Here is a 25,220-nt window from a genome sequence, read left to right as displayed (position 1 = left end):
TGTCTAGACATGATCCCTCTATTCCCACACTGCTGAGCGTTTTAATCAGAAATGGATGCTGGATTTTGTCGAAGGCTTTTTTGGCATCTATTGATATGATCATGTGGTTTTTATTCTTCATTTTATTTATGTGGTGTATCGCGTTTATTGATTTGCGAATATTATACCAGCCTTGCATCCCTGGGATGAATCCCACTTGGTCATGGTGGATAATTTTTTTGGTGTATTTCTGGATCCGATTTGCTAGTATTTTGTTCAGGATTTTGGCATCTATGTTCATCAGAGCTATTGGCCTGTAGTTTTCTTTCTTTGTTGGGTCTTTTTCTGGTTTTGGAATTATGCTGGCTTCATAAAATGAGTTTGGAAGTCTTCCTTCTTCTTGAATTTTTTGAAATAGTTTGAGGAGAATGGGTATTAAATCTTCTTTCAATGTCCGGAAAAATCCCCCGTGAAGCCATCCGGGCCTGGGCTTTTGTTTGCTGGGAGAGTCTTGATTATATCTTCAATTTCTTCTGTTGTAATTGGTCTGTTCAAGTTTTCTATCTCTTCCTGATCCAGTTTTGGGAGACTATATGTTTCTAGAAATTTGTCCATTTCGCTTAGATTGTCGAATTTGTTGCCATATAATTAATTGTTCATAGTAGTTGTTAACAATCTTTTGAATTTCTGTGGTGTCAGTTGTTACCTCTCCTCTTCCATGTCTGATTTTGTGTATTTGGGGTCTCTTTGTTTGTTTGTTGGTGAGTCTAGCTAAAGGCCCATCAACGTTGTTTATCTTTTAAAAAAACCTGCTGTTTGTTTCACGGATCCGTTGAATTGTGTTTTGGTCTCTATGTCATTAATTTCTGCTCTGATCTTTAGCATTTCCTTCCTTCTACTTGCTCTGGGGTTTTCTTTTTGTTTGCTCTCTAGTTCTTTAAGTTGTGAGGTTAGATAATCTATTAGAGATTTTTCATGTTACTGAGGTACACCTGCAGTGCTATGAACTTCCCTCTCTGAAGTGCTTTCGCTGCATCCCATAGATTTTGTGTTGTTGTGTCTTCATTTTCATAGGTTTCCAGGAAGTTTTTGATTTCTTCCTTGATCTCCTCAGTGACCCATTCATTATTTAATAACATGCTATTTAGCTTCCATGTGTTTAAATGTCTTTGTATGTTCTTGCAATTGATTTCTAGTTTCATGCTATTGTGGTCTGAGAAGATGCTTGATATGATTTCAGGCTTCTTGAACTTGCATAGACTTAGTTTGAGCCCTAACATGTGGTCTATATTTGAGAATGTCCCATGTGCACTTGAGAAGAATATGAATTCTGTAGTTTTGGGGTGTAATTCTCTGTAGATATCTATTAAATCCATTTGGTCTACTGCTTCATTTAGAGTCTCTGTGTCCTTGTTAATTTTTGGTCTAGAGGATCTATCCAGTGATGAGAGCAGGGTGTTGAAGTCCCCTGCTATGATTATATTGCTATCAATTTCTCCTTTGAAGTCCTCCAGAAGATTTTTAATATATTGTGGTGCTCCTATATTGGGTGCATATATGTTTATCAAGGTTATATCTTCCTGTTAGGTAAATCCTTTCAATATTATGTAGTGGCCTTCTTTGTCTCTCGTTATGGCCTTCATTTTGAAATCTATTTTATCAAATATGAGTATTGCTACTCCAGCTTTATTTCCCATTCCGTTTGCTTGGAAGATTTTTTCCATCCCTTCACTTTCAATCTATGTGAGTCCTTTGTTGTAGGTGAGTCTCTTGTAAACAACATATAGATGAGTCAAGCTTTCTTATCCAATCAGCTACTCTGTGTCTGTTTATGGGAGCATTCAATCCATTTACATTTAAGGTGATTATTGATATGTACTTATTTATTCCCATTTTTGTTTAGTTTGGTTCTATCTTCTTCCCATTTCTCCTGCTAATTACAGCACTCCTTTAAACACTTCTTGCAGTGCTGGTTTGGTGCTAATGTATTCCCTTAGCCTTTTTTTTTGTCTAGGAAGCTCTTTATTTGACTTTCTATTTTGAATGATAGCCTTGCTGGGTAGAGTAGTCCTGGATTCAGATCCTTGTTTTTCATGACCTTGATTACTTTATGCCATTCCTTTCTGGCCTGTAATATTTCTTGTGCGAAGTCAGCTGAGAGCCTTATGGGGTTTCTTTTGTAGGTATCCTGTTGCTTATCTCTTGCTGCTTTTAGGATTCTCTGTCTTTAATTTTTGGCAGTTTGATGACTATGTGTCTTGGTGTAGGCCTGTTTGGGTTCTACTTACTTGGGGCTCTCTGTGCTTCTTGAAGTTGAATGCCTTCTTACTTCACCAAATTAGGGAAGTTTTCTATCACTATTTCTTTGAATATATTCACTAACCCTTGCTCATTTTCTTCTTCTTCGGGGACTCCTATTATGCGAATATTATTCCGTTTTCAGTTGTCCCACAGTTCTCTTAAGCTGTCTTCCTGTTTTTTAATCGTTTTTTCCTTTTGGTTTTCTGATTGGTTGATTTGTTTCTACCCTGTCTTCTAATTCACTGATCCAGTCCTCAGCTTCCCCTACTCTGCTTTGTAGACCTTCCAATGTGTTTTTCATTTCTTATATGTCATTCTTCACTTCTTCTTGGTGGTTTTTATTTTCCAACTGGTTGATTTCAACATTTCTATGTCTTTACTCATGGTGCTCATGTCCTTACACATGCTGTTGAGCTTCCTCAACATCATGGCTCTGAATTCTAGTTCTGTTAACTTGCTTAACTACACCTCATTTATCTCATCTTCAGTAGAGGTCTCTTGTTCTTTCATTTGGCTTTTCTTTCTGTTTTTCACCATTTTGGATATCACAGTGGGCTTTGGAATCTGCCAAATTTTCCCTGTGGGTGTTGGTGTTCTGCTGTTTGTGGCTCCCTCTACTGGGTTTGGATGAGGCCCGGGAGGACCTGCTTTAAACACCACTGCCAAGTCTTAACTTTCCTGGTTACAGTTGCTAGCCCAGGGAATGGTAGTTATCCTCTAACTTTTTTGCCTGGAGGGTGTTAGTAGTGGTCACCTGAAGAACCTTGGTTTCTGAGTTGACTGTAAAACTTTCTCAGGTGCTCAGTGTAAGAGGATTTCCCAAGGGTGGGACAGATGCTGGTTGTTAATGGGCCTCAATTAGTATTTCAATGGACACCGGGTGAGGTTGAATCTCCGAGGGAGTGACCTCCACCTCTCCCCAGGGCCCTGTGAAGGAGTAAGATGACCACAGTCCTGCGTGGCTGCACTGAGCAAATATCTGAGCACCCTCCAAATCCCGAGTGTCCCCACACAGTTCCAGTCCAGTCTGCCGTCCCTCTGCCGAAGCCCAAGGTGAGTGGTTGCTGCCAATTTAGCCTGTCTAGACTCTGCGTCATGGAGCCGCATGGGACTTTTAACCCGAGGGCGCTGCTTTCAGCGAAGGGCGGCCGTGGCTGTGGCACCAGCCGAGGGCGTCACACTCAGCAGAAGCCACAGGAGTAAGCTGTGGTATCGGGACACTGCCAAGGTGGCAGCAGCTTCCAGCAGAGTCCCCTTGTCTCAGCCAGTCCGTGCGGCACCAGCCGAGGGCTTAGCATGCAGCAGAGTTCGCAGGACTCAGGTGGGGTCGCAGCCGAGGTGGCAACAGCAGCTTCCCGCAGAGTCTGTTGGTCCCAGCCCGGGCTGCTGCGGACCGTGGGCTCCCGGCCCCCTCTCGGGTCTCGCAAGACTACCAGGATTGAGTCGGTGTCCCTGGTTATGTGGTCCTCCAAGGTGTCTTTCGGTTGCCTCTTCCTGATGATTTGTCTTTATTTTCGTTGTAAATCTAGTTTGGTCCTGGGAGATGGTCTGTGTAGCTCCATTCACTCCGCCGCCATTTTTTTTTTCCGATGGCATTCTTATACATCAAAAAAAACCAAAAAAAAAAACCCAAAAAAAACCAAACACTCAGAAAAGGAAACTAAAAAAACAATCCCATTTATCATACCAACAAATAAAAATAAAAATAAAAATAAAAATAAAATACCTAGGAATAAACTTAACCAAGTAGGTAAAGAGTTCTCAGAAAACTACAGGTCAATGAAATAAGAAAGAGGAACATATGAAAAAGTAGAAACATACAACATGCTCATGGTTTAGAAAAATCAACATCATTAAAATGTCCATACTACTCAAAGCTGTCTACAGATTCAATGCAATGCCTACTTAAGTACCAATGGCATATTTCACAGATGTAAAACAAATACTCTAAAAGTTTATATGGAACCAAAGAAGACTGTGAATAGTCCCAGCAACCTTGAAAAAGAACCAAGTGGGAGGAATCACAATAACAGTTATCAAGTTATACTACAAAGCTACCATAATCAAAATAGCCTGGTATTGGCACATGAAAAGTCATCTACATCAATGGAACAGAACAGAGAACCCAGATATCAACCCAAAAAAGTATGCACAATTAATATTCGATAATGGAGGCAAGAGCATGCAATAAAGAAATGGCAGTCTCTTCAATAAATGGTGGTGGGAAAATTTGACAGCTACATGCAAATAAATAAAACTAGACCACCAACTTACACCATACACAAGAATAAACTCAAAATGGATAAAAGATTTAAATGTGACTTATGAAACCATAAAAATCCTAGAAGAAAATGTAGGCAGAAAAATGTCAGACATCACATGTAACAGAAGTTTTATTGAGATATCATCTAGGGCAAGAGAAACAAAGCAAAAAAATAATAAATATGATTACATTAAACTTAAAAGTTTCTCCATGGTAAAGAAACCAGCATCAAAATGAAAAGGGAACCCACTCACTGGGAGAACATATTTGCCAATGACACATCGAATATGGGGTTAATATCCAAAATACATAAAGTACTAATACAACTAATTCAACAAAAGGAAGAAAAACAATCCAATTAAAAAATGGGAAGAGGACCTAATGAGACACTTCTCTAAACAGGATATACAAATGGCCAGGAGACATATGAAGAAATGCTCAGCATCTCTAAGCATCAGAAGGCAAATTAAAACGACTATGAGATATCACCTCACACCTGCCAGAATGGTGGCCATCAACAAATTCTCAAACAAGTGCTTGTAAGAATAAGGAGAAAAGGGGACTTTAGCACACTGCTGGTGGGTATGCAGACGGGTGCAGCCACTATGGAAAGCAATATAGTGTTTCCTTGAAATATTGAAAATGGAAATGCCACTTGACCCAGTGTTCCCACTTCTTGGAATTATAACCTAAGAAGCCTGAAACACCAATCAGAAAGCATATATGTACCCCTATGTTCATAGCAGCGCTATTTACAATAGCTAAGATCTGGAAACAGCCCAAGTATCAATCAGTAATGAGTGGGTAAAAGAGTTTCGGTACATATACACAATGAAATACTATGCAACTGGAAGGAAAGATCTCTTACCCTTTGAGATAACATGGAGGGATCTGGAGAATTTTATGGTATGCGAATTAAGCCAGTCAGAAAAAAACAAGTATCACATTATCTCACTTATTTTTGGAATACAATGCAATAAGCTGTCGTGCAAAAGACATGGAAGTAGGAAACAGATAAACCTCAGAGAGAAAGGAAGTAGGGGGTGAGAAGAGAAAAACCAAAGAACATATATGCATATAGGAATAACCAATGGTCCGACAACAATGTGGTAAAGGTGGGGGTGGGGGCAGAAGTGGGATGGGGGAAAAATAGAGGATATCTGTAATACTTTCAATAACAACAATGACAAAAAGAATAAACTCAAAATGGATTACAGACTTAAATGTTAGACTTGAAACCATGAAAATCCTATAAGGAAACATAGGCAGTAAAATATCAGACATTTGTCATAGCAGCATTTAAAAAAAAAATCTAGCCCTGGCCGGTTTGGCTCAGCGGTTAGAGAGTCCACCTGCGGTCCGGAGAGACCTGGGTTCGGTTCCCGCTAAGGGCACATACTTCGGTTGCAGATTGTCCCCGGCCCTGGTTGGTCGTGCAGGTGGCAGCCACTCGACGTGTCCCTTTCACATCGATGTTTCCCTCTCTCTCTCTTCCTCTCTCTCCCTCCCACACTGTCTGTACAAAAAATGGAAAAATGTCCTCGGATGAGGATTAAAAAAACCACACACACATAAAAAAAAAAATCTAACTCCTCAGGCAAGAGAAATTAAAGAAAAAAATTAACCGGACATCAAACTAAAAATTTTTTGCACAGCAAAGAAAGCCGATCCACTGAATTGGAGAACATATTTGCCAATAATACACCTGATAAAGGGTTAATATCCAAAATGCATAAAGACTTTATAAATCTCAACACCAAAAATAAACAAACAAACAAACAAACAAAAAAACCCAATAAAAAATGGGCAAAGGATCTGAATAGACACTTCTCCAAAGAGGACATACAGACGGCCAATAAATATATAAAAAGATGGTCAACATCACTAATCATCAGAGAAGTCAAATTAAAACCACAATGAATTGTAATGCCAAAAGAAAATGATGGCAGGCAGGACCGGAGAGAGGGTGAGAGTGTGTGAGAGAGAGTATGAGTGGACATGAGTGTAGGCAAGCAACCTTGAGCAGTAAAGAAACGTGGGGTAGAGGGTTCCTATGCTGTGGACGGGAAGTAGCCGGTTACTGCTGTAAGTGGCTTGTCAGGGTGCATCTCCCAACCAAGCTGAAAGGCCCTGTCATTTTGGAAGATTCCCTGGTCTTGTCTGGGAGGAGGCAGCAGGGTGAGTATAGGGCTGAATGACCTGAGTCCACCAGTGCGCCTTGCACCATTGGACCAGTGAATCACACGGTGTCAATGCAGACCAGCGCACAGTAGAGGCACAACTGAGGTGTCTGCTGTGGTAGCTGTAACCGGCCAGGAGCCGAGCACCATCCCACAGAGCAGCAGCCTGACCAGAGTGGAGCTTTATCCCCAACAGCAACAGCCTGATCAGAGCCTAGTGCACCACCCCAGCAGTAGTCCTAGCTTCAGAGCCCAGCACCTTCCCCCACAGCATCAGTGACAGGGCAGGAGTGGAACCCCATCCCCAATAGCAGGTGAGGCTCAGAGCCCAGACCTGCCCCTGACAACTGCAGCAATGGATGTGAAGTGGAGCTCCTCCCCCAGCAGCAGCAAGGGATTGAGAGCTAACCCCTTGGCAACAGCAGCAGCAGTAGCAGTGCAAACTGAAAGCTGACACTCACCCCAGCAGCATCAACAGCAACTGATCAGGAGCTGAGCACCACCAGGCAGCAGTGCACAACAGAAGGGCCCCAGCGGGACCCACGCACCCCAGAAGTGCACTGGTGGGACCAACACACAGCAGTGCACCAGGGGACCCATGAGCCCCAGCAAAGCACTAGCTGGACCCACACACCCCAGGAGTGCCTACCATGACAGACCAATACCAGCCGCCAGTTGTCAATCCTCTAGAACCCACAAAAGAGCCACCACATACCAAAACAATCTGGGAGGAACAGCATTCTTGTTTGATACACACTGACATGCCTACACATTCCAACATCCCTCACTGGGCCTAGAACTAACAGATTGCTAAAACGGTAAGACAAAGAAACAACACACAAGTGAAAGAAAGGAAAAAATCACCAGAAAAGGAACTACAGAAAATGGAAGAAAGCAATTTGTCAGATAAAGAATTCAAAGCAATGATTTTAAGGGTGCTCAAACAATTTGATGAGAACTACAAGCAACTTAAAAAGAATTATGAAGAGTTCACTGGGAACTACATCACCTTAAAAAAGAGGTAGACTATGAACAAAAATCAAGAGGAAATATAGAATGACATAGCTGTTGTGAAAAATACCTTAGAAGGATTCAACAGTAGATTAGAAGAAGCTGAAAATGAAATGAGCAAGTTAGAAGACAAGGTAGAAAAATACACCCATTACAGCAGCAAATGGGGGAGAAAAAAAAAAAAAAAAAAAACCAGGAGAAAAGCTTAAGGCAGCTTTGGGACAACAGGATCATAACAAAATTCTCATCATAAGGGTACCAGAAGGAGAAGAATGAGAGAAAGGAATAGAGAACATGTTTGAAGAAATAATGACAGAAAACTAACCTAATTTGGTGAAGGAAAAAGTCACACAAGTCCAAGAACCACAGAGAGTCCCAAGCAAGATAAACCACAAAAGACTCACAGCTAGACACATCACAATTAAAAAGTCAAACATTACAGACAAAGAAAGAATCTTAAAGAAAGCAAGAGAAAGACAGAAAGTTACCAACAAGGGAGCTCCCTGCAGGCCAAAAGAGAGTGGCATGAAGTATATAAGGTAAAGAAAGGCAAAAGTCTGAATCCAAGACTACTCTATCCAACGAGGCTATCATTTCAAATTGAGGGTAAAATAAAGAGTTTCACAGACTAATAAAAAGCTAAAGGAATTTACCATCACCAAACAAGCACGACAAATAATGCTAAAGGGACTTCTGTAAGAAGAAGATATATATATATAGAGAGAGGGGAAAACAGGCATAAAATAAAATTTGCAACTAATAAGTATTTATCAGTAATAACCTTAAATGTAAACGGCTAAAATGCTCCAATCAAAAGACATAGGGTAGCCCTGGCCAGTTTGGCTCAGCGGTTGGAGCGTCGGCCTGCGGTACAGAGAGACCTGGGTTCGGTTCCCGCTAAGGGCATGTACCTCGGTTGCAGTTTGTCCCCGGCCTTGGTTGGTCGTGCGGGTGGCAGCCACTCGATGTGTCCCTTCACATCGATGTTTCTCTCTCTCTCTCTCTTCCTCTCTCTCCCTCCCGCTCTATCTGAATAAAAAATGGAAAAATGTCCTCGAGTGAGGATAAAAAAAAAAAAAAGACATAGGGTACCTGATTGGATAAAAAAACGACCCATATATATGCTGTCTACAAGTGACCCACCTCATAACAAAAGACACACAGGATAAAAGTGAAGGGATGGAAAAAAATTTCCAAGCAAATGGAAATGTAAAAAAAGCCAGTGCAGTATACTCATATCTGATAACATAGACTTCAAAACGAAGGCTACAATAAGAGTCAAAGAAGGTCACCACGTAATATTAAAGGGATCAATCCAACAAGAGGATACAACCCTGGTAAACATATATGCACCAAACACAGGAACACCAAAATATATTCAAAAACTTCTAGAGGACTTGAAAGGAGAGATCAATAGCAATACAATCATAGTGGATGACTTTGACACCCCACTGACACCACCGGATACATCTCCTAGACAAAAAATTAACAAGGACAGAGTCCTAAAATGATGAACCAGATCAGTTGGACTTAATTAATATTTACAGAACATTTCACCCCAAAGCTGCAGAATATACATTATTCGAAAGTGTACTTGGGACATTCTCGAAGACAGACCACATGTTAGGACACAATCTAAGTCTCTTCAAATTCAAGAAGACTAAAATCATATCAAGCATCTTCTCAGATCAAAATGGCATGAAACTAGAAATCAACTGCAACAAAACTATGCAAAGATATTTGAACATATGGAGGCTAAATAGCATGTAATTAAACAACGAATGGGTTACTGAGGAGATCAAGGAAGAAATTAAGAACTTCCTGGAAACCAATGAAAAAGAACACACAACACAAAATCTATGGGATGCAGCAAAAGCAGTTCTGAGAGGGAAGTTCATAGCACTGCAGGCCTACCTCAAGAAATAAGAAAAATTCGGAAAAAAATGGTGGTGGAGTGAATGGAAGCTACACAGACCATCTCCCAGGACCAAACAGGAATTACAACAAAAAAAAGACAAATCATCAGGAAGGAGCAACCAAAAGGCAGCTTGGAGGACCACATAAGCAGGGACACTGACTCAATCCTGGTAGGCTTGCGAGGACGCGAGAGGGGGCCGGGAGCCCATGGTCTGCAGCGGCCTGGGCTGGGACCAGCGGCCTTGGCTGGGACAAGGGCCCAGCTGAGACCAGCAGCCGCCTCGGCTGGGTGCTGCGACTTCAGCTGGGTGCTACGCCCTTGGCTGGATCCAGCAGCCTTGGCTGGAAGCTGCTGCCACCTAGGCTGGTGCCGCTGCCTCAGCTGCCCTTAGCTGGGAGCAGTGCCCTCAGGTTAAAAGTCCCAGGCAATTCCATGAGGCAGAGTCTGGACAGAGGCTAAATTGGCAGCAACGACTCACCTTGGGCTCCGGCAGAGGGACGGCAGACTGGACTGGAACTGTGTGGGGACACTCGGGATTTGGAGGGTGCTCAGAGCTTTGGCTGAGTGCAGTCACGCAGGACTGTGGTCATCTTACTCCTTCCCAGGGCCCAGGGGAGAAGCGGCGGCCCCTCCCTCGGAGATTCAACCTCACCCGGTGTCCATTGAAATACTAATTGAGGCCCATTAACAACCAGCATCTGTCCCACCCTTGGGAAATCCTCTTATACTGAGCACCTGAGAAAGTTTTACAGTCAACTCAGAAACCAAGGTTCTTCAGGTGACCACTACTAACACCCTCCAGGCAAAAAAGTTAGAGGATAACTACCATTCCCTGGGCTAGCAACTGTAACCAGGAAAGTTAAGACTTGGCAGTGGTGTTTAAAGCAGGTCCTCCCGGGCCTCATCCAAACCCAGTAGAGGGAGCCACAAACAGCAGAACACCAACACCCACAGGGAAAATTTGGCAGATTCCAAAGCCCACTGTGATATCCAAAATGGTGAAAAACAGAAAGAAAAGCCAAATGAAAGAACAAGAGACCTCTACTGAAGATGAGATAAATGAGGTGTAGTTAAGCAAGTTAACAGAACTAGAATTCAGAGCCATGATGTTGAGGAAGCTCAACAGCATGTGTAAGGACATGAGCACCATGAGTAAAGACATAGAAATGTTGAAATCAACCAGTTGGAAAATAAAAACCACCAAGAAGAAGTGAAGAATGACATATAAGAAATGAAAAACACATTGGAAGGTCTAAAAAGCAGAGTAGGGGAAGCTGACGACCGGGTCAGTGAACTCGAAGACAGGGTAGAAACAAATCAACCAATCAGAAAACCAAAAGGAAAAAATGATTAAAAAAGAGGAAGACAGCTTAAGAGAACTGTGGGACAACTAGAAACGGAATAATATTCGCATCAACGGAGTCCCTGAAGAAGAAGAAAATGAGCAATGGTTAGAGAATATATCTGATGAAATAGTGACAGAAAAACTTCCCTAATTTGGTGAAGGAAGAAGGCATTCAACTTCAAGCAGCACAGCGAGACCCAAGTAGGACGAACCAAAATAGGCCCACACCAAGACACACAGTCATCAAACTACCAAATATTAAAGACAAAGAGAGAATCCTAAAAGCAGCAAGAGATAAGCAACAGGTTACCTACAAAGGAAACCGCATAAGGCTCTCATCTGACTTCTCAACAGAAACACTACAGGCCAGAAGGGAGTGGCATAAAGTAATCAAGGTCATGAAAAACAAGGATCTGAATCCAAGACTACTCTACCCAGCAAGGCTATCATTCAAAATAGAAAGTCAAATAAAGAGCTTCCCAGACAAAAAAAAAAAAGGCTAAGGGAATACATTAGCACCAAACCAGCACTGCAAGAAGTGTTTAAAGGAGTGCTGTAATTAGCAGGAGAAATGGGAAGAAAAACAGAACCACAGTAAACAAAAATGGCAATAAATAAGTACATACCAATAATTACCTTAAAAGTAAATGGATTAAATGCTCCCATAAAAAGACACAGAGTAGGTGATTGGATAAGAAAGCATGACTCATCTATATGTGGTTTACAAGAGATCCACCTCACAAAAAAGACTCACATAGACTGAAAGTGACGAGATGGAAAAAAACCTTCCAAGCAAACAGAAAAGAAAAAAAAGCTGGAGTAGCAATACTCATATCTGATAAAATAGATTTCAAAATGAAGGCCATAACTAGAGACAAAGAAGGCCACTACATAATATTGACAGGATTTATCCAACAAGAAGACATAACCTTGATAAACACATATGCACTCAATATAGGAGCAACAAAATATATTAAAAATCTTCTGGAGGACTTCAAAGGAGAAATCGATAGCAATACAATCATAGCAGGGGACTTCAACACCCCGCTGACATCGCTGGATAGATCTTCTAGACAAAAAATTAACAAGGACACAGAGACTCTAAATGAAGCACTAGACCAAATGGATTTAATAGATATCTACAGAGAATTACACCCCAAAACTACAGAATTCACATTCATCTCCAGTACACATGGGACATTCTCAAAGATAGACCACATGTTAGGGCACAAACTAAGTCTCTACAAGTTCAAGAAGCCTGAAATCATATCAAGCATCTTCTCAAAACACAATGGCATGAAACTAGAAATCAATTGCAAGAACATACAAAGACATTTGAACACATGGAAGCTAAATAGCATGTTATTAAACAATGAATGGGTCACCGAGGAGATCAAGGAAGAAATAAAAAACTTCCTGGAAACTAATGTAAATGAACACACAACGACACAAAATCTATGGGATGCAGCGAAAGCAGCTCTGAGAAGGAAGTTCATAGCACTGCTGGCCTACCTCAAAAAACAAGAAAAATCTCTAATAGACTATATAACCTCAAAACTTATAGAAGTAGAGAACAAAAAAAAACCCCAGAGCTAGTAGAAGGAAGGAAATAGTGGAGATCAGAGCAGAAATAAATGACATAGAGACCAAAAAACAATTCAAAGGATCAATGAAACAAAGAGCTGGTTTTTTGAAAAGATAAACAAGATCGATGGACCCTTAGCTAGACTCACCAACAAACAAAGAGAGAGAACCCAAATGCATAAATAGAGACCAAAAAACAATTCAAAGGATCAATGAAACAAAGAGCTGGTTTTTTGAAAAGATAAACAAGATCGATGAACCCTTAGCTAGACTCACCAACAAACAAAGAGAGAGAACCCAAATACACAAAATCAGAAATGAAAGAGGAGAAGTAACAACTGACACCACAATAACACAAAAGTTCATTAACAACTACTATGAACAATTATATGGCAACAAATTCGACAATCTAAGAGAAATGGACAAATTTGTAGAAACACATAGTTTCTCAAAACTGGACCGGGAAGAGATAGAAAACTTGAACAGACCAATAACAACAGAAGAAATTGAAGATGTAATCAAGACTCTCCCAGGAAACAAAAGCCCAGGCCCGGATGGCTTCACGGGGTAGTTTTACCAAACATTCAAAGAAGTAACACCCATTCACCTCAAACTATTTCAAAAAATTCAAGAAGAAGGAAGAGTTCCAAACTCGTTTTATGAAGCCAGCATAATTTTAATTCCAAAACCAGAAAAAGACACAACAAAGAAAGAAAACTACATGCCAATATCCCTGATGAATATAGACGCCAAAATCCTGAACAAAATACTAGCAAATCGGATCCAGAAATACACCAAAAAAATTATCCACCACGACCAAGTGGGATTCATCCCAGGGATGCAAGGCTGGTATAATATTCGCAAACCAATAGACGTGATACACCAAGTAATTAAAATGAAAAATAAAAACCACATGATCATACCAATAGATGCCGAAAAAGCCTTCGACAAAATCCAGCATCCATTTCTGATAAAAACGCTCAGCAGGGTGGGAATAGAGGGATCATATCTAGACATATTAAAGGCCATATATGAAAGACTTACACAGCCAACATCATATTCAATGGGCAAAAACTAAAAGCATTTTCCTTAAGAACAGGAACAAAGCAAGGATGCCCACTTTCGCCACTCTTATTTAACATGGTACTGGAAGTCTTAGCCCCAGCAATCAGATAGGAAGAAAAAATAAAAGGGATCCAAATTGGAAAGGAGGAAGTGAAATTGTCATTTTTTGCAGATGACATGATACTATACGTAGAAAACCCCAAAGACTCCATCAAAAGTTTACTAGACTTAATAAATGAATCTGGCAAAGTAGCAGGATACAAAATTAACGTCAAGAAATCGATGGCATTCTTATACACCAATGATGAACTCACGGAAAGATAAACTAAGAAAACAATGCCATTTATCATCGTGGCAAAAAAGTTAAGACACCTAGGAATAAATTTAACCAAAGAAATAAAAGATCTATTCACAGCAAACTACAGGTCATTGAAAAAAGAAATAACGGAAGATATAAAAAAGTGGAAGCACATACCCGGTTCATGATTTAGAAGAATTAACATCACTAAAATGTCCATATTACCCAAAGAAATCTACAGATTCAATGCAATCCCTATCAAAATACCAATGGCATACTTCACAGAATAAGAACAAGTACTTCAAAAGTTCATATGGAACCAAAAAAGACCTCGAATAGCCACAGCAATCTTGAAAAAGAAGAACAAAGTTGGAGGGATCACATTACCAGATTTCAGGTTATACTACAAAGCCACTGTAATCAAAGCAGCCTGGTACTGGCAGATGAACAGGCATATCAACCAGTGGACCAGAACAGAAAACCCAGAAATCGACCCAAGGCAATATGCTCAATTAATATTTGACAAAGGTGGCAAGAGCATACAGTCGAGTAAAGACAGCCTCTTTAATAAATGGTGCTGGGAAAATTGGACAGGTACATGTAGAAAAATGAAATTAGACCATCAACTTACACCCTACACAAGAATAAATTCAAAATGGATAAAATACTTAAATGTGACTCATGAATCCATAAAAATCCTTGAAGAAACTGCAGGCAACAAAATTTCACACATCGTAAGCTGCAGAATTTTCACTGATACAACACCTAAGGCATCAGAAACAAAGGAGAAAATGAACACATGGGACTACCTCAAACTCAAAAGCTTCTGAACAGCTAAAGAGACAATCATCAAAATGGAAAGGCTACCCACTGCATGGGAGAGCATAATTGCCAATGATACATCAGATAAGGGGTTAATTTCCAATATATATAGGGTTCTCATACAACTCCACAAAAGGAAGACAAAGAACCCAATTAAAAAACGGAGAGAGGAACTAAATAGATACCTCTCCAAACAGGACATACAAATGGCTAAGAAACATATGAAGAAATACTCATCATCACTAATCATCAGAGAGATGCAAATTAAAACAACGAGGTATCACCTCTCACACCTGTCAGAACGGCTGTCATCAACAAATGATCAAACAACAAGTGTTGGTAAGGGTGTGGAGAAAAGGGGACTCTAGTACACTGCTGGTAGAGATGCAGACTGGTGCAGCCACTATGGAAAACAATATGGTGTTACCTCCAAAAATTAAAAATTGAACTTCCATCTGACCCAGTGATCCCACTTATAGGAATATACCCTAAGAAGCCTGAAAACACCAATCAGAAAGAATATATGTACCCCCATGTTTGCAGTAGCACTATTTACAATAGCTAAGATCTGCAAACACCCCAAGTGTCCATCAGTAGACGAATGGATAAAAAAGTGTTGTACATATACATAATGGAGTACTATGCAGCTGTAAGAAAGAAAGATCTCTTATCCTTTGAGACTACATGGAGGGATCTGGAAAGTATCATCCTAAGTGAAACAAGCTGAACAGAGAAAGACAAGTGCCATATGATCTCACTTATTTGTGGAATATAATGAACATAACAGTCTGAGGAATGGGGTAGTCCCAGAGACGTGGAAGTGGGGTACAGACTGACAATCCCCGAAGAGGGTGTCGTAGGAGAGAGATAAACCACAGAACTTATATGCATGTATATGTGAACAAGGACATGGACAATAAAGCTAGGGACAGAGCAGGGAGGAAGAGGAAGGGAAGAATCAGTGGGGAAAAAGGAGAAACATGTGTAAGAAAAATTAATTAACAAAAATAAATAAAGAAAAATAAAAGAAAAAAAATTCCTAATTGACTTTCTGACCCTAAAACTTAAATAAGTAGAAAGTAAACACAAAGAAAAACCCAGAGCAAGTAGAAGGAAAGAAACAGTAAAGGTCAGAACAGAAATAAGCAACATAGAGACTAAAAAAACAATTCAAAAGATCAATGAAATAGTGCTGCTTCTTTGAAAAGATAAACAAGATTGATGAACCCTTAGCCAGATTCACCAAGAAAAAAAAAAGAGAACTGAAATAAACAAAATCAGAAACTAAAGAGAAGTAACAAGTGACGCCACAAAAATACAAACGATCATTAAAACATACTATGAACACTTATATGCCAACAAACTGGACAATCTAGGCGAAATGCACAAATTTCTTGAAGCATAGTCTCTCAAAATTGAACCGGGAGGAGATAGAAAATTTGAAGAGACCAATAATAATTAAAGAAATTGAAGATGTAATCAAGCAACTCCAGCAAACAAAAGCCCAGGCCCAGAAGGCTTCATGGGGGCATTTTGCTGAGCATTCAAAGAAGCTCTAACACCCATTCTCCTCAAACTATTTCAAAAAATCCAAGAAGACGGAAGACTTCTAAACTCATTTTAGGAGGCCAGCATAATCCTAATTCTAAAACCAGATACAGACTCTACAAAGAAAGAAAACTACAGCCCGATATCCCTGATGAACACAGATGCCAAAATCCTTAACAAAATATAAGCAAATTGGATCTAGCAATACATCAAAAAAGTTATTCACCATGACCAAGTGGGATTCATCCCAGGGATTCACGGATGGTACAATATCCACAAATCAATAAATGTGATACACCTTATAAACAAAATGAAAGATAAAAACCATATGAACGCCCTGGTCGGTTTGGCTCAGCGGTTAGAGCGTCGGCTGGCGGTCCAGAGAGACCCGGGTTCGGTTCCCGCTAAGGGCACGTACCTCGGTTGCAGTTTGTCCCCGGCCCTGGTTAGGTTGTGTGGGTGGCAGCCACTCGATGTGTTCCTTTCACATTGATGTTTCTCTCTCTCTCTCTGTCCCTCCCACTCTATCTGAATAAAAAATAGAAAAATGTTCTCGGGTGAGGATAAAAAAAAATTTTAAAAATACAAACAAACAAAAAAACCATATGAACTTACCAATAGATGCTGAAAAAGCATTCAACAAAATGCAGCACCCATTTCTGATAAAAACACTCAGCAAGGTGGAAATAGAGGTATCATATCTTGACATAATCAAGGCTATATATGAAAAACCTACAGCCAACATCATACACAATGAGCCAACACTGAAAGTACTTTCCTTAAGAATAGAAACAAGACAGGGATGCCCAGTTTTGCCACTCTTAGTTAACATAGTAATGGAAGTCTTAGCCACAGCAATTAGACATGAAGAAACAATAAAAGGGATCCAAATTGGAAAAGAGGAAGTGAAATTCATTATTTGCAGATGATATGGTATTGCACATAGAAAACACTAAAGACTCCATCAAAAATCAGTTAAATTTAATAAATGAATTTGGCAAAGTAGCAGGATACAAAATTAATATCAAGAAATCGACGGCATTCTTATACACCAACAATGAACTCACAAAGAGAGAAACTTAAAAAAAAAGATTGCATTTTCCATTGTAGCAAAAAAATTAAGATACCTAGGAATAAACTTAACCGAAGAAGTAAAGGACCTCTTTGTAGAATACTACAGGACACTGAAAACAAAAATATAGTGGAAGCATATACTTTGTTCATAGATTGGAAGAATTAACATCAATAAAATGTCCATATTACCCAAAGCAATCTATAGATTCAGTGAAATCCCCATCAAAATACCAATGGCATATTTCACAGAACTAGATCAAATACTCCAAGTTTATATGGAACAAAGAAAGACCCCCAATAGCCATAGCAATCTTGAAAAAGAAGAACAAAGTAGGAGGGATCACAATACTGGATATTAGGTTATAGTACAAAGTCACTGTAATTGAGACAGCCTGGTATTTACACAAGAAAAGGCATATAGATCAATGGAAGAGAACAGAGAACCCAGAAATTGACCCAAGACATTATGCTCAATTAGTGTTTGACAAAGGAGGCAAAAACATACAATGGAGTAAAGACAGTCTCTTCAATAAATGGGGTTGGGAAAGTTGTATAGGTATGTGCAAAAAAATGAAACCAGATCACCAATATACACCATACATAAGAATAAACTCAAGAGACTTATATGTAAATCACGAATCCATAAAAATCCTAGAAGAAAATGTAGGCAACAAAATTTGAGACATCACACACAGCAGAATTTTCACTGATACAATGCCTAAGGCAAGAGAAACAAAGGAAAAAATGAACACATGGGACTATATGAAAAGTCTTTGGCACAGTAAAAGAAACAAGCATCAAAATGAAAAGGGAACTCACTATATGGGAGAGCATAATTGCCAATGATACATCAGGTAAAGGGTTAATTTCCAAAATACATAAAGGACTCATACAACTCAACAAAAGGAAGGCAAACAACCCAATTAAAAAATGGGCAGAGGACCTAAATAGACACTTCTCCAAATAGGACATACAAATGTCCAAGAGACATATGAAAAAATGTTCAACGTCATTAATCATCAGAGAGATGCAAATTAAAACAACAATGAGGTATTACCTCACACCTGTCAGAATGGCCGGCATCAACAAATCATCAAAGAACAAGTGTTGGTGAGGGTGTGGAGAAAAGGGGACTCTAGTACACTGCTGGTGGGAATGCAGACTGGTGCAGCCACTATGGAAAACACTATGGCGTTTCCTCAAAAAATTAAAAATTGAACTGCCATTTGACCCAGTGATCCCACTTCTAGGAATATATCATAAGCCTGAAACACCAATCAGAAAAAATATATGTACCTCTACGTTCACAGCAGTACTATTCACAATTGCTAAGATCTGGAAACAGTCCAAGTGTCCATCAATAGATGAGTGGATAAAAAAGTTGTGGTACACATACACAATGGAGTACTATGCAGCTGTAAGAAAGAAAGATCTCTTATTCTTTGAGACGACATGGAGGGACCTGGAGAGCATTATTCTAAGTGAAACAAGCCAATCAGAGAGAGACAAATATCACCTGATCTCACTTATTTGTGGAATAAAATGAAGAAAACGAGTTGATGAACAAAACAGACCCAGAGACATAGAAGTAGGGTACAGACTGACAAAGCTCAGAAGAGGGAGACAGGGGCAGGAAGAGATAAACCACAGAACTTATATGCATGTATGCATAACCATGGACATAGACAACAATGCTGAAGGCGGGGGTTGATAGCTGGGAGGTGTGATCGGGAAGAGGATGTTAATGAAGGAAAAAGGAGAAACATCTGTAACAAAAATAAATTAATAAATTATAAAGTCAAGAAAAAAAAAAAAATAAAACCACAATCAGATATCACCTCACACTTGTCAGAATGGCTGTCATCAATAAATCAACAAACAACTAGTATTAGTGAGAATGTGGAGAAAAGGGAACTCTAGTGCACTGTTGGTGGGAATGCAGATTGGTGTAGCCAGTGTGGAAAGCAGTATGGAGTTACCTCAAAAAATTAAAAATGGAGTTGCCTTATGATCAGCAATTCCACTCCTGGGAATTTATCCGAAAAAAAACCAAATCACTAATTTGAAAAAATATATGTACCACTATGTTCACTGCAGTGTTATTTACAACGACCACAATTTATAAACTGCCCTAGTGTCCATCAGTAGCTCAGTGCATAAAAAAGCTATGGTACATTACACAATAAAGTACTACTTGGCTGTAAAAAGAAGGAAATCTTACCTTTGCGACAGCCTGAATGAACATGGAGAGCATTACACTAAGTGAAATAAGCCAATCAGAGAAAGATAATTACCATGTGATTTCAATCATATGTGGAATCTAATTAACAAAATTAACAAGCAAACTGGAGACAGACTCATAGTAGAGAGCAGGTTGACAACTGTTGGGGTGGGTGAAGGGATTGTGCTAAAAAGAAAAAAAACTCATGGACACAGAAAACACTGGTGATTTCCAGGAATGGGGGAGAGGGGCTGTGGGTAATGGAGGATGGTACAGAGGGGCTAAATTGTGATGTATGGAGACTTGACTTGGAGTGGTGAACACACAATACAGTGTACAGATGATATGTTGTAGAATTGTGCACCTGAAACGTGTATAATTTTGTTAACCAGTGTCACCCCAATAAATTCAATAAAAAGGGGAGAAAAGAAAGTATAGCAAGACAACACATATTCCTGGCTACTTCGTGTATAAACAGCTCTATTAGAGTTCTTCCTAAAAGGATGTTAGGATTTGGCAGAAGAAAGTTCTGTTGAATACAACAAGTAGGATAATTAGAAGTCATCCAGTAAGCTAATAATAGCAAGAGTATTTCAAGTCAAGGAAAGGTAGAGAACTGTATGAGGTCCTCCAAATGGTAGGCATACGAAGAATAAGATTTCAAAGAAAAGCTAGTTTCAAATAAATCATTAGAGTATACTTGGAGAAAAATAATAGATTAACAAATGAGACACAAATCATTAGGGTATATTCTCTCCCACTAAATCAAAAGCAAAAGTACTTTATTGTTTTATAGTGTTAAAGTTATTTCATTACTGTACCTTATCACCCTTCTTCACTGTTCTGGTTGTCAATTTGCTGATGGCTTTCTTGGCTGCATCTCCAAGACGACGCTATGAACATTGCAAAGAAAAATAGACATTAACAGCAAGCTCTCTGAATAATGTTCTTTATTTAAAAATAATTAAATGTATAAAGTCCCTAGTATCCTACATCACTCTCCATGTCATAGTGTATGAGAGAACTCTAATAAAGCAATGAAAAATTAGAGAAACTGGCAGTTTTCTCATAGATTCAATATTCTCGTTGAATAATTAAATAGTTAAAAGGCCAAGTGGCATAATCACTACTGAATTTTGAATTAAAAAATTCTTTTTCCTTTATTAGATTTTTAGAGAGAGAGGAAGTGAGAGAGAGAGAGAGAGAAAGAGATAGAAACATTGATGAGAGAGAACACTGATTGGCTGCCTCCTGCATGCCCCTCTCCTTGGAGATTGGGTCCACAATCTGGGCATGTGTCCTGACCGGTAATCAAACTGGCAACCTCTTGGTGCATGGGTCGATGCTCAACCACTGAGCCACACCGGCCGGACTGCATTTTGTATTTAATAAGCATTGGAAATTCTACAGCATTATCAAAATCTACTTGTACATGCCAGAGCTCCTAATAGTTTTTCGATTCTGCTCCTCAAATGGCCACTATTAGATGTTTAAGTGCTGTCTCAGTAAAAAGACACCCCAGTGCTCTTTGAAGTAGCTCATCACATCATCTAGTGTGGGAGAAGAGATGTGGTTGAGTTCTATTTCAGTCTCTGCCACTCCAGTGCTCCATGATTTTAGGAAGGTATACTTACCTTTCCAGGGTTGAGTTATTTTTATTTATCTGAGAGTGTTAAATCAGAAATCTCTAAGGCTGGATTCATGCAACATTTTGCCAGACATTGCTAGCACTGCCAGATATCAAGAACCCAAAGATGAAAAGATAGTGTACCTCTAAACTTGCAAAGCAAACTTACTTGGGGACAGCCTCGTACAACAGTACACGTCCATAGAGTGTGGTAGCACAAAGGAGCCAACCTAATGCAGGCTAGATGGGAGAGGGCAGAGGAGCAATGTCAGTGATGTCTTTGAGGAAATGATGCCTGAGCTAAGGCTTGGAAAATTGAGCAGGAAAAAGTTAGATAAGGAAAAGCATGAGTCACAAAGGGGATTCTGGAAAGAAAGAGTCTAGTAAAGACAATCGGTATGAAGTGCCAGGATGTGAAGGAAATTATAGTTCAGTATAACTAGTGTAGCATTATTTTATTGTTCAGATTAGAATGCTCTGAAAGTCAGAGGGCCCTATTAATAATTACACTGGACAATAGGTGCAAACAGGCATATGGGGAGAGATGATCATTTGGCACATGACCAGATTCTAAACTATGGGGGCTGAAAGAAGGAACACCTTGGATTCTGAGGATAGTCATAAAAACATAAACATTTTAGGGATAATTAAAAATATGCAAAGAAAATAATTTAATGCACCTCTTTACATCCATCAAACCAGCTTCAATCATCAATAATTTTCATCTATTCTCTCTCTTGATTGTACAAGAGGATTTCAAAGCACATCACAAACTTGTATACTCTCACACATAAAGTCTTCACTATGTTTAACAGACATGGGTTTGCATTTAGTGCCACTGTCTTATCTACCAAATTAACAATAATTAATCCATTTTATCAAGTACTCAGACTACACTACAGTTTCCCAGTTGTCTCCAAAATGTCTTTTTATAGTTAGGTGGTTTGAATCAGGATACGAAGTCTAACCACTGCAACTGGTTGCTATGCCTCACAAGTCTCTTTCAATGTCTGAGTCCCCTCTATCATATATATATATGGAGGGCCTCCAGACATTTTATATATATGTGTAAATAAATATATATGTAAATAAGTATCAGCTGCAGGTATAACTGATGTTTTGACATGATCCATGAAACTGTCACTATGATCAAGATAGTGTATCTACCATTCCACCAACGCACTTGTGCCTTTTCTTACTCCCTTCTTCCCTTCACCCTTCTACCCCATTACTTACTTTCGGCTACTACAGTTTGTATTTTCACAAGTTTTACATAAATGGAATATTTACATTTACATAATGTAGTATTTATTTATTCTTTATTGATTTTAAAGAGAGAGGAAGGGAGAGGGAGAGAGAGCCAGAAACATCACTAAGAAAGAGTATCAACTGGCCACCTCCTGCATGCCCCACACTGGGGATTTGGCCCACAACCTGGGCATGTGCTCTGACCAGAAATTGAACTGGTGACCTCTTGGTGCATGGGTCAACGCTCAGCTACCGAGCTACACAAGCCAGGCGGAAGGTACTAATTTGTGTATGGTTTCTTTCACTAAGTATAACTATCTTGACATTAGTTGTTGCATGGATCAATAGTTCATTTCTCTCTTATGCTATGCAGTATTCACTATAGATATACCGCAATTTATCTTTTTACCTGTTGATGGGATATCAGTACTATTTTCCATATTTTGATTATAATGGAAATAGCTGAATATAACATTCTTTACTTGCCCAAGTCTTTGTAAAGATGTATGCTTTCTTTGCTTGGGGATAAATATCTATGGCAGGTGTGTTTGCCATTTTGAAATACTGCCAAAGTGTTTTCCCAAGTGAATGAAACATTTTATGTTTCCACCAGCAGTACATGAACATCACGGGTCCTCCAAATCCTCACCAGCACTTGGTATGATGGGTCTTCTTCATCTGGTTGTAATCACAGTAATAGGTGTGCTGTGGTATCTCATTGTGGCTTTAACTTGCATTTCTCTAATGATATTGAGAATCTTTTCATGTACTTATTTGCCATCTGAATATCTCCTCTAATGAAGTCTATTTAAAATTTTTGCTAATTTTTCTGAGTTTGTTACTTATTTATAAATTCAAGCTAAAGTTCCTTTTGCATATTATTTTTTCCTCATTCTTTGGCAGCTTTTGATTGATCAATTTCTCATTTGTGAACTGTCATATCTAAATTATCTTTGCTTATCCCAAGGTAACAAGACTTTTCCTGTAGTTTTATCATTTGAGGGTGTGTATATGTAGGCCCTCTGATACATTTTGAGTTAGTTTTGTATATGGTGTAAAGTTTTAATTGTGTGTTTGGTGGAAGGGCAAGTGATACACAATTGTTCCAGGACCATTAGTTGAAAAGGCTATCCTTCCCTCACTGCATTGCCTTTGTACATTTGGCAAAAATCAGTTGCCCATAAATGTGTGGGTTTATTTTTGACCACTATTTTGTAACATGTTTCTATTTGCCTATCATTAAGCAATCATAGCAATGTTATTTCTGCAACTTTGTAATACATTTGTAATCTGGTAGTGTTAGCTCTCCAACCTTTTCTTTTCCAACACCCTGTTGGTTCTTCTTGATAATTTGCATTCCCATAACAATTTTAGGTTCAGCTTATCAATTTCTACTAAAAAGGCCTTCTGGGATTTACATTACATTGAATGTATAGTTCAACTTGGGGAGAACTGACATCTTTACAATATTGAGTCTTCCTCTGATCACTGTGCATTTCTCCATCTACTTCTTTTAATTTCTTTCAGCAATATTTTATAGTTTTCACTGTATAGGTCTTGCACATCTTTGGTGAGATCAATCTCTAAATATTTCCTGTTTATGTGATTTCCTTTTTGATGCTAATGAAAATGGTATTCTAAAGAGTTTTAATTCTCATCCATTTCTCATATAAAAATAAAATTGATTTTTGTATACTGGTCTTATATCTCTCAACTTGCTTTAATGTATTGCTGGATCCGATATGCTGGATTTTGTTAAGGATTTTGGCATCTATGTTCATCAGGGATATTGACCTGTAGTTTTCTTTCTTTGTGGTGTCTTTATCTGGTTTTGGAATTAGAAGTATGCTGGCCTCATAAAACAAGTTTGGGAGTCTTCCTTTTTTGAAATGTTTTGGAATAGTTTGAGGAGATAGGGTATTCCTTCTTTGAAAGTTCGATAAAATTCCCCCATAAAAATAGCCTGGGCCCAAGCTTTTGTTTGCTGGGAGATTCGTATTTATTTATTTATATAATTTTTGTTACAGATGTTTCTCCTTTTTTACCCCATTGACACCCTCCTCCCCATCCACCCCATCCCGCCCCCGGCTTTGTTGTCCATGTTCATTGGTTATGTGTACATGCATATAAGTTCTGTGGTTTATCTCTTCCCTCCCCCAACCAACCCCTCTTCTGAGGGTTGTCAGTCTGTACCCTACTTCCACATCTCTGGGTCTACCCTATTCCTCAGACTATTATGATCATTATATTCCACAAATAAGTGAGATCATGTGGTATTTGTTTTTTTTCCTTGGCTTGTTTTGCTTCAGATAATACTTTACATGTCCCTTCATGTCGTCTCAAAGGATAAGAGATCTTTCTTTTATACAGTTGCATAGTACTCCATTCTGTGTATGTACCAGGGCTTTTCTCCATTCGTCTACTGATGGACACTTGGGCTGTTTCCAGATCTTAGCTATTGTAAATAGTGCTGCTATGAACATGGGGGTACATATATTCTTTTTGATTGGTGTCTCAGGCTTATGATATATTCCTAGAAGTGGGATCACTGGGCCAAATGGCAATTCAATTTTTAATTATTGAGGTAACACCATATTGTTATCCATAGTGGCTCCACCAGTCTGCATTCTCACCAGCAGTGTATTAGAGATCTCTTTTCTCCACACCCTCGCCAACATTTATTGTTTGATGATTTGTAGATGGTGGCAATTGTGACAGCTGTGAGATTATACCTCG

The 25,220-nt window shown here is 39.2% G+C and overlaps 1 protein-coding gene across 5 annotated transcripts in view; it reads right to left on the bottom strand.

Moving 5' to 3' along the window:
- Positions 1-25,220, bottom strand: part of RNF130 (ring finger protein 130) — a 288,916-nt gene that overhangs the window by 110,886 nt on the left and 152,810 nt on the right. For all 5 annotated transcript variants that reach the window (XR_004956501.1, XR_004956502.1, XM_036241177.1 and 2 more), the window contains exon 4: positions 20,431-20,502. Coding sequence is in view for 3 of the 5 variants with exons in the window: in XM_036241177.1 (XP_036097070.1) it covers positions 20,431-20,502 (72 nt within the window). In the remaining 2 variants the exon portion in view is untranslated. The remainder of the gene's footprint in view (positions 1-20,430; positions 20,503-25,220) is intronic.

The sequence above is a fragment of the Molossus molossus genome, unplaced genomic scaffold (assembly GCF_014108415.1).
Source record: "Molossus molossus isolate mMolMol1 unplaced genomic scaffold, mMolMol1.p scaffold_m16_p_4, whole genome shotgun sequence".
Lineage (NCBI taxonomy): Eukaryota > Metazoa > Chordata > Mammalia > Chiroptera > Molossidae > Molossus > Molossus molossus.
Note: the sequence above shows the minus strand (reverse complement) of the source record. Positions and strands in the feature narration are given on the sequence as shown.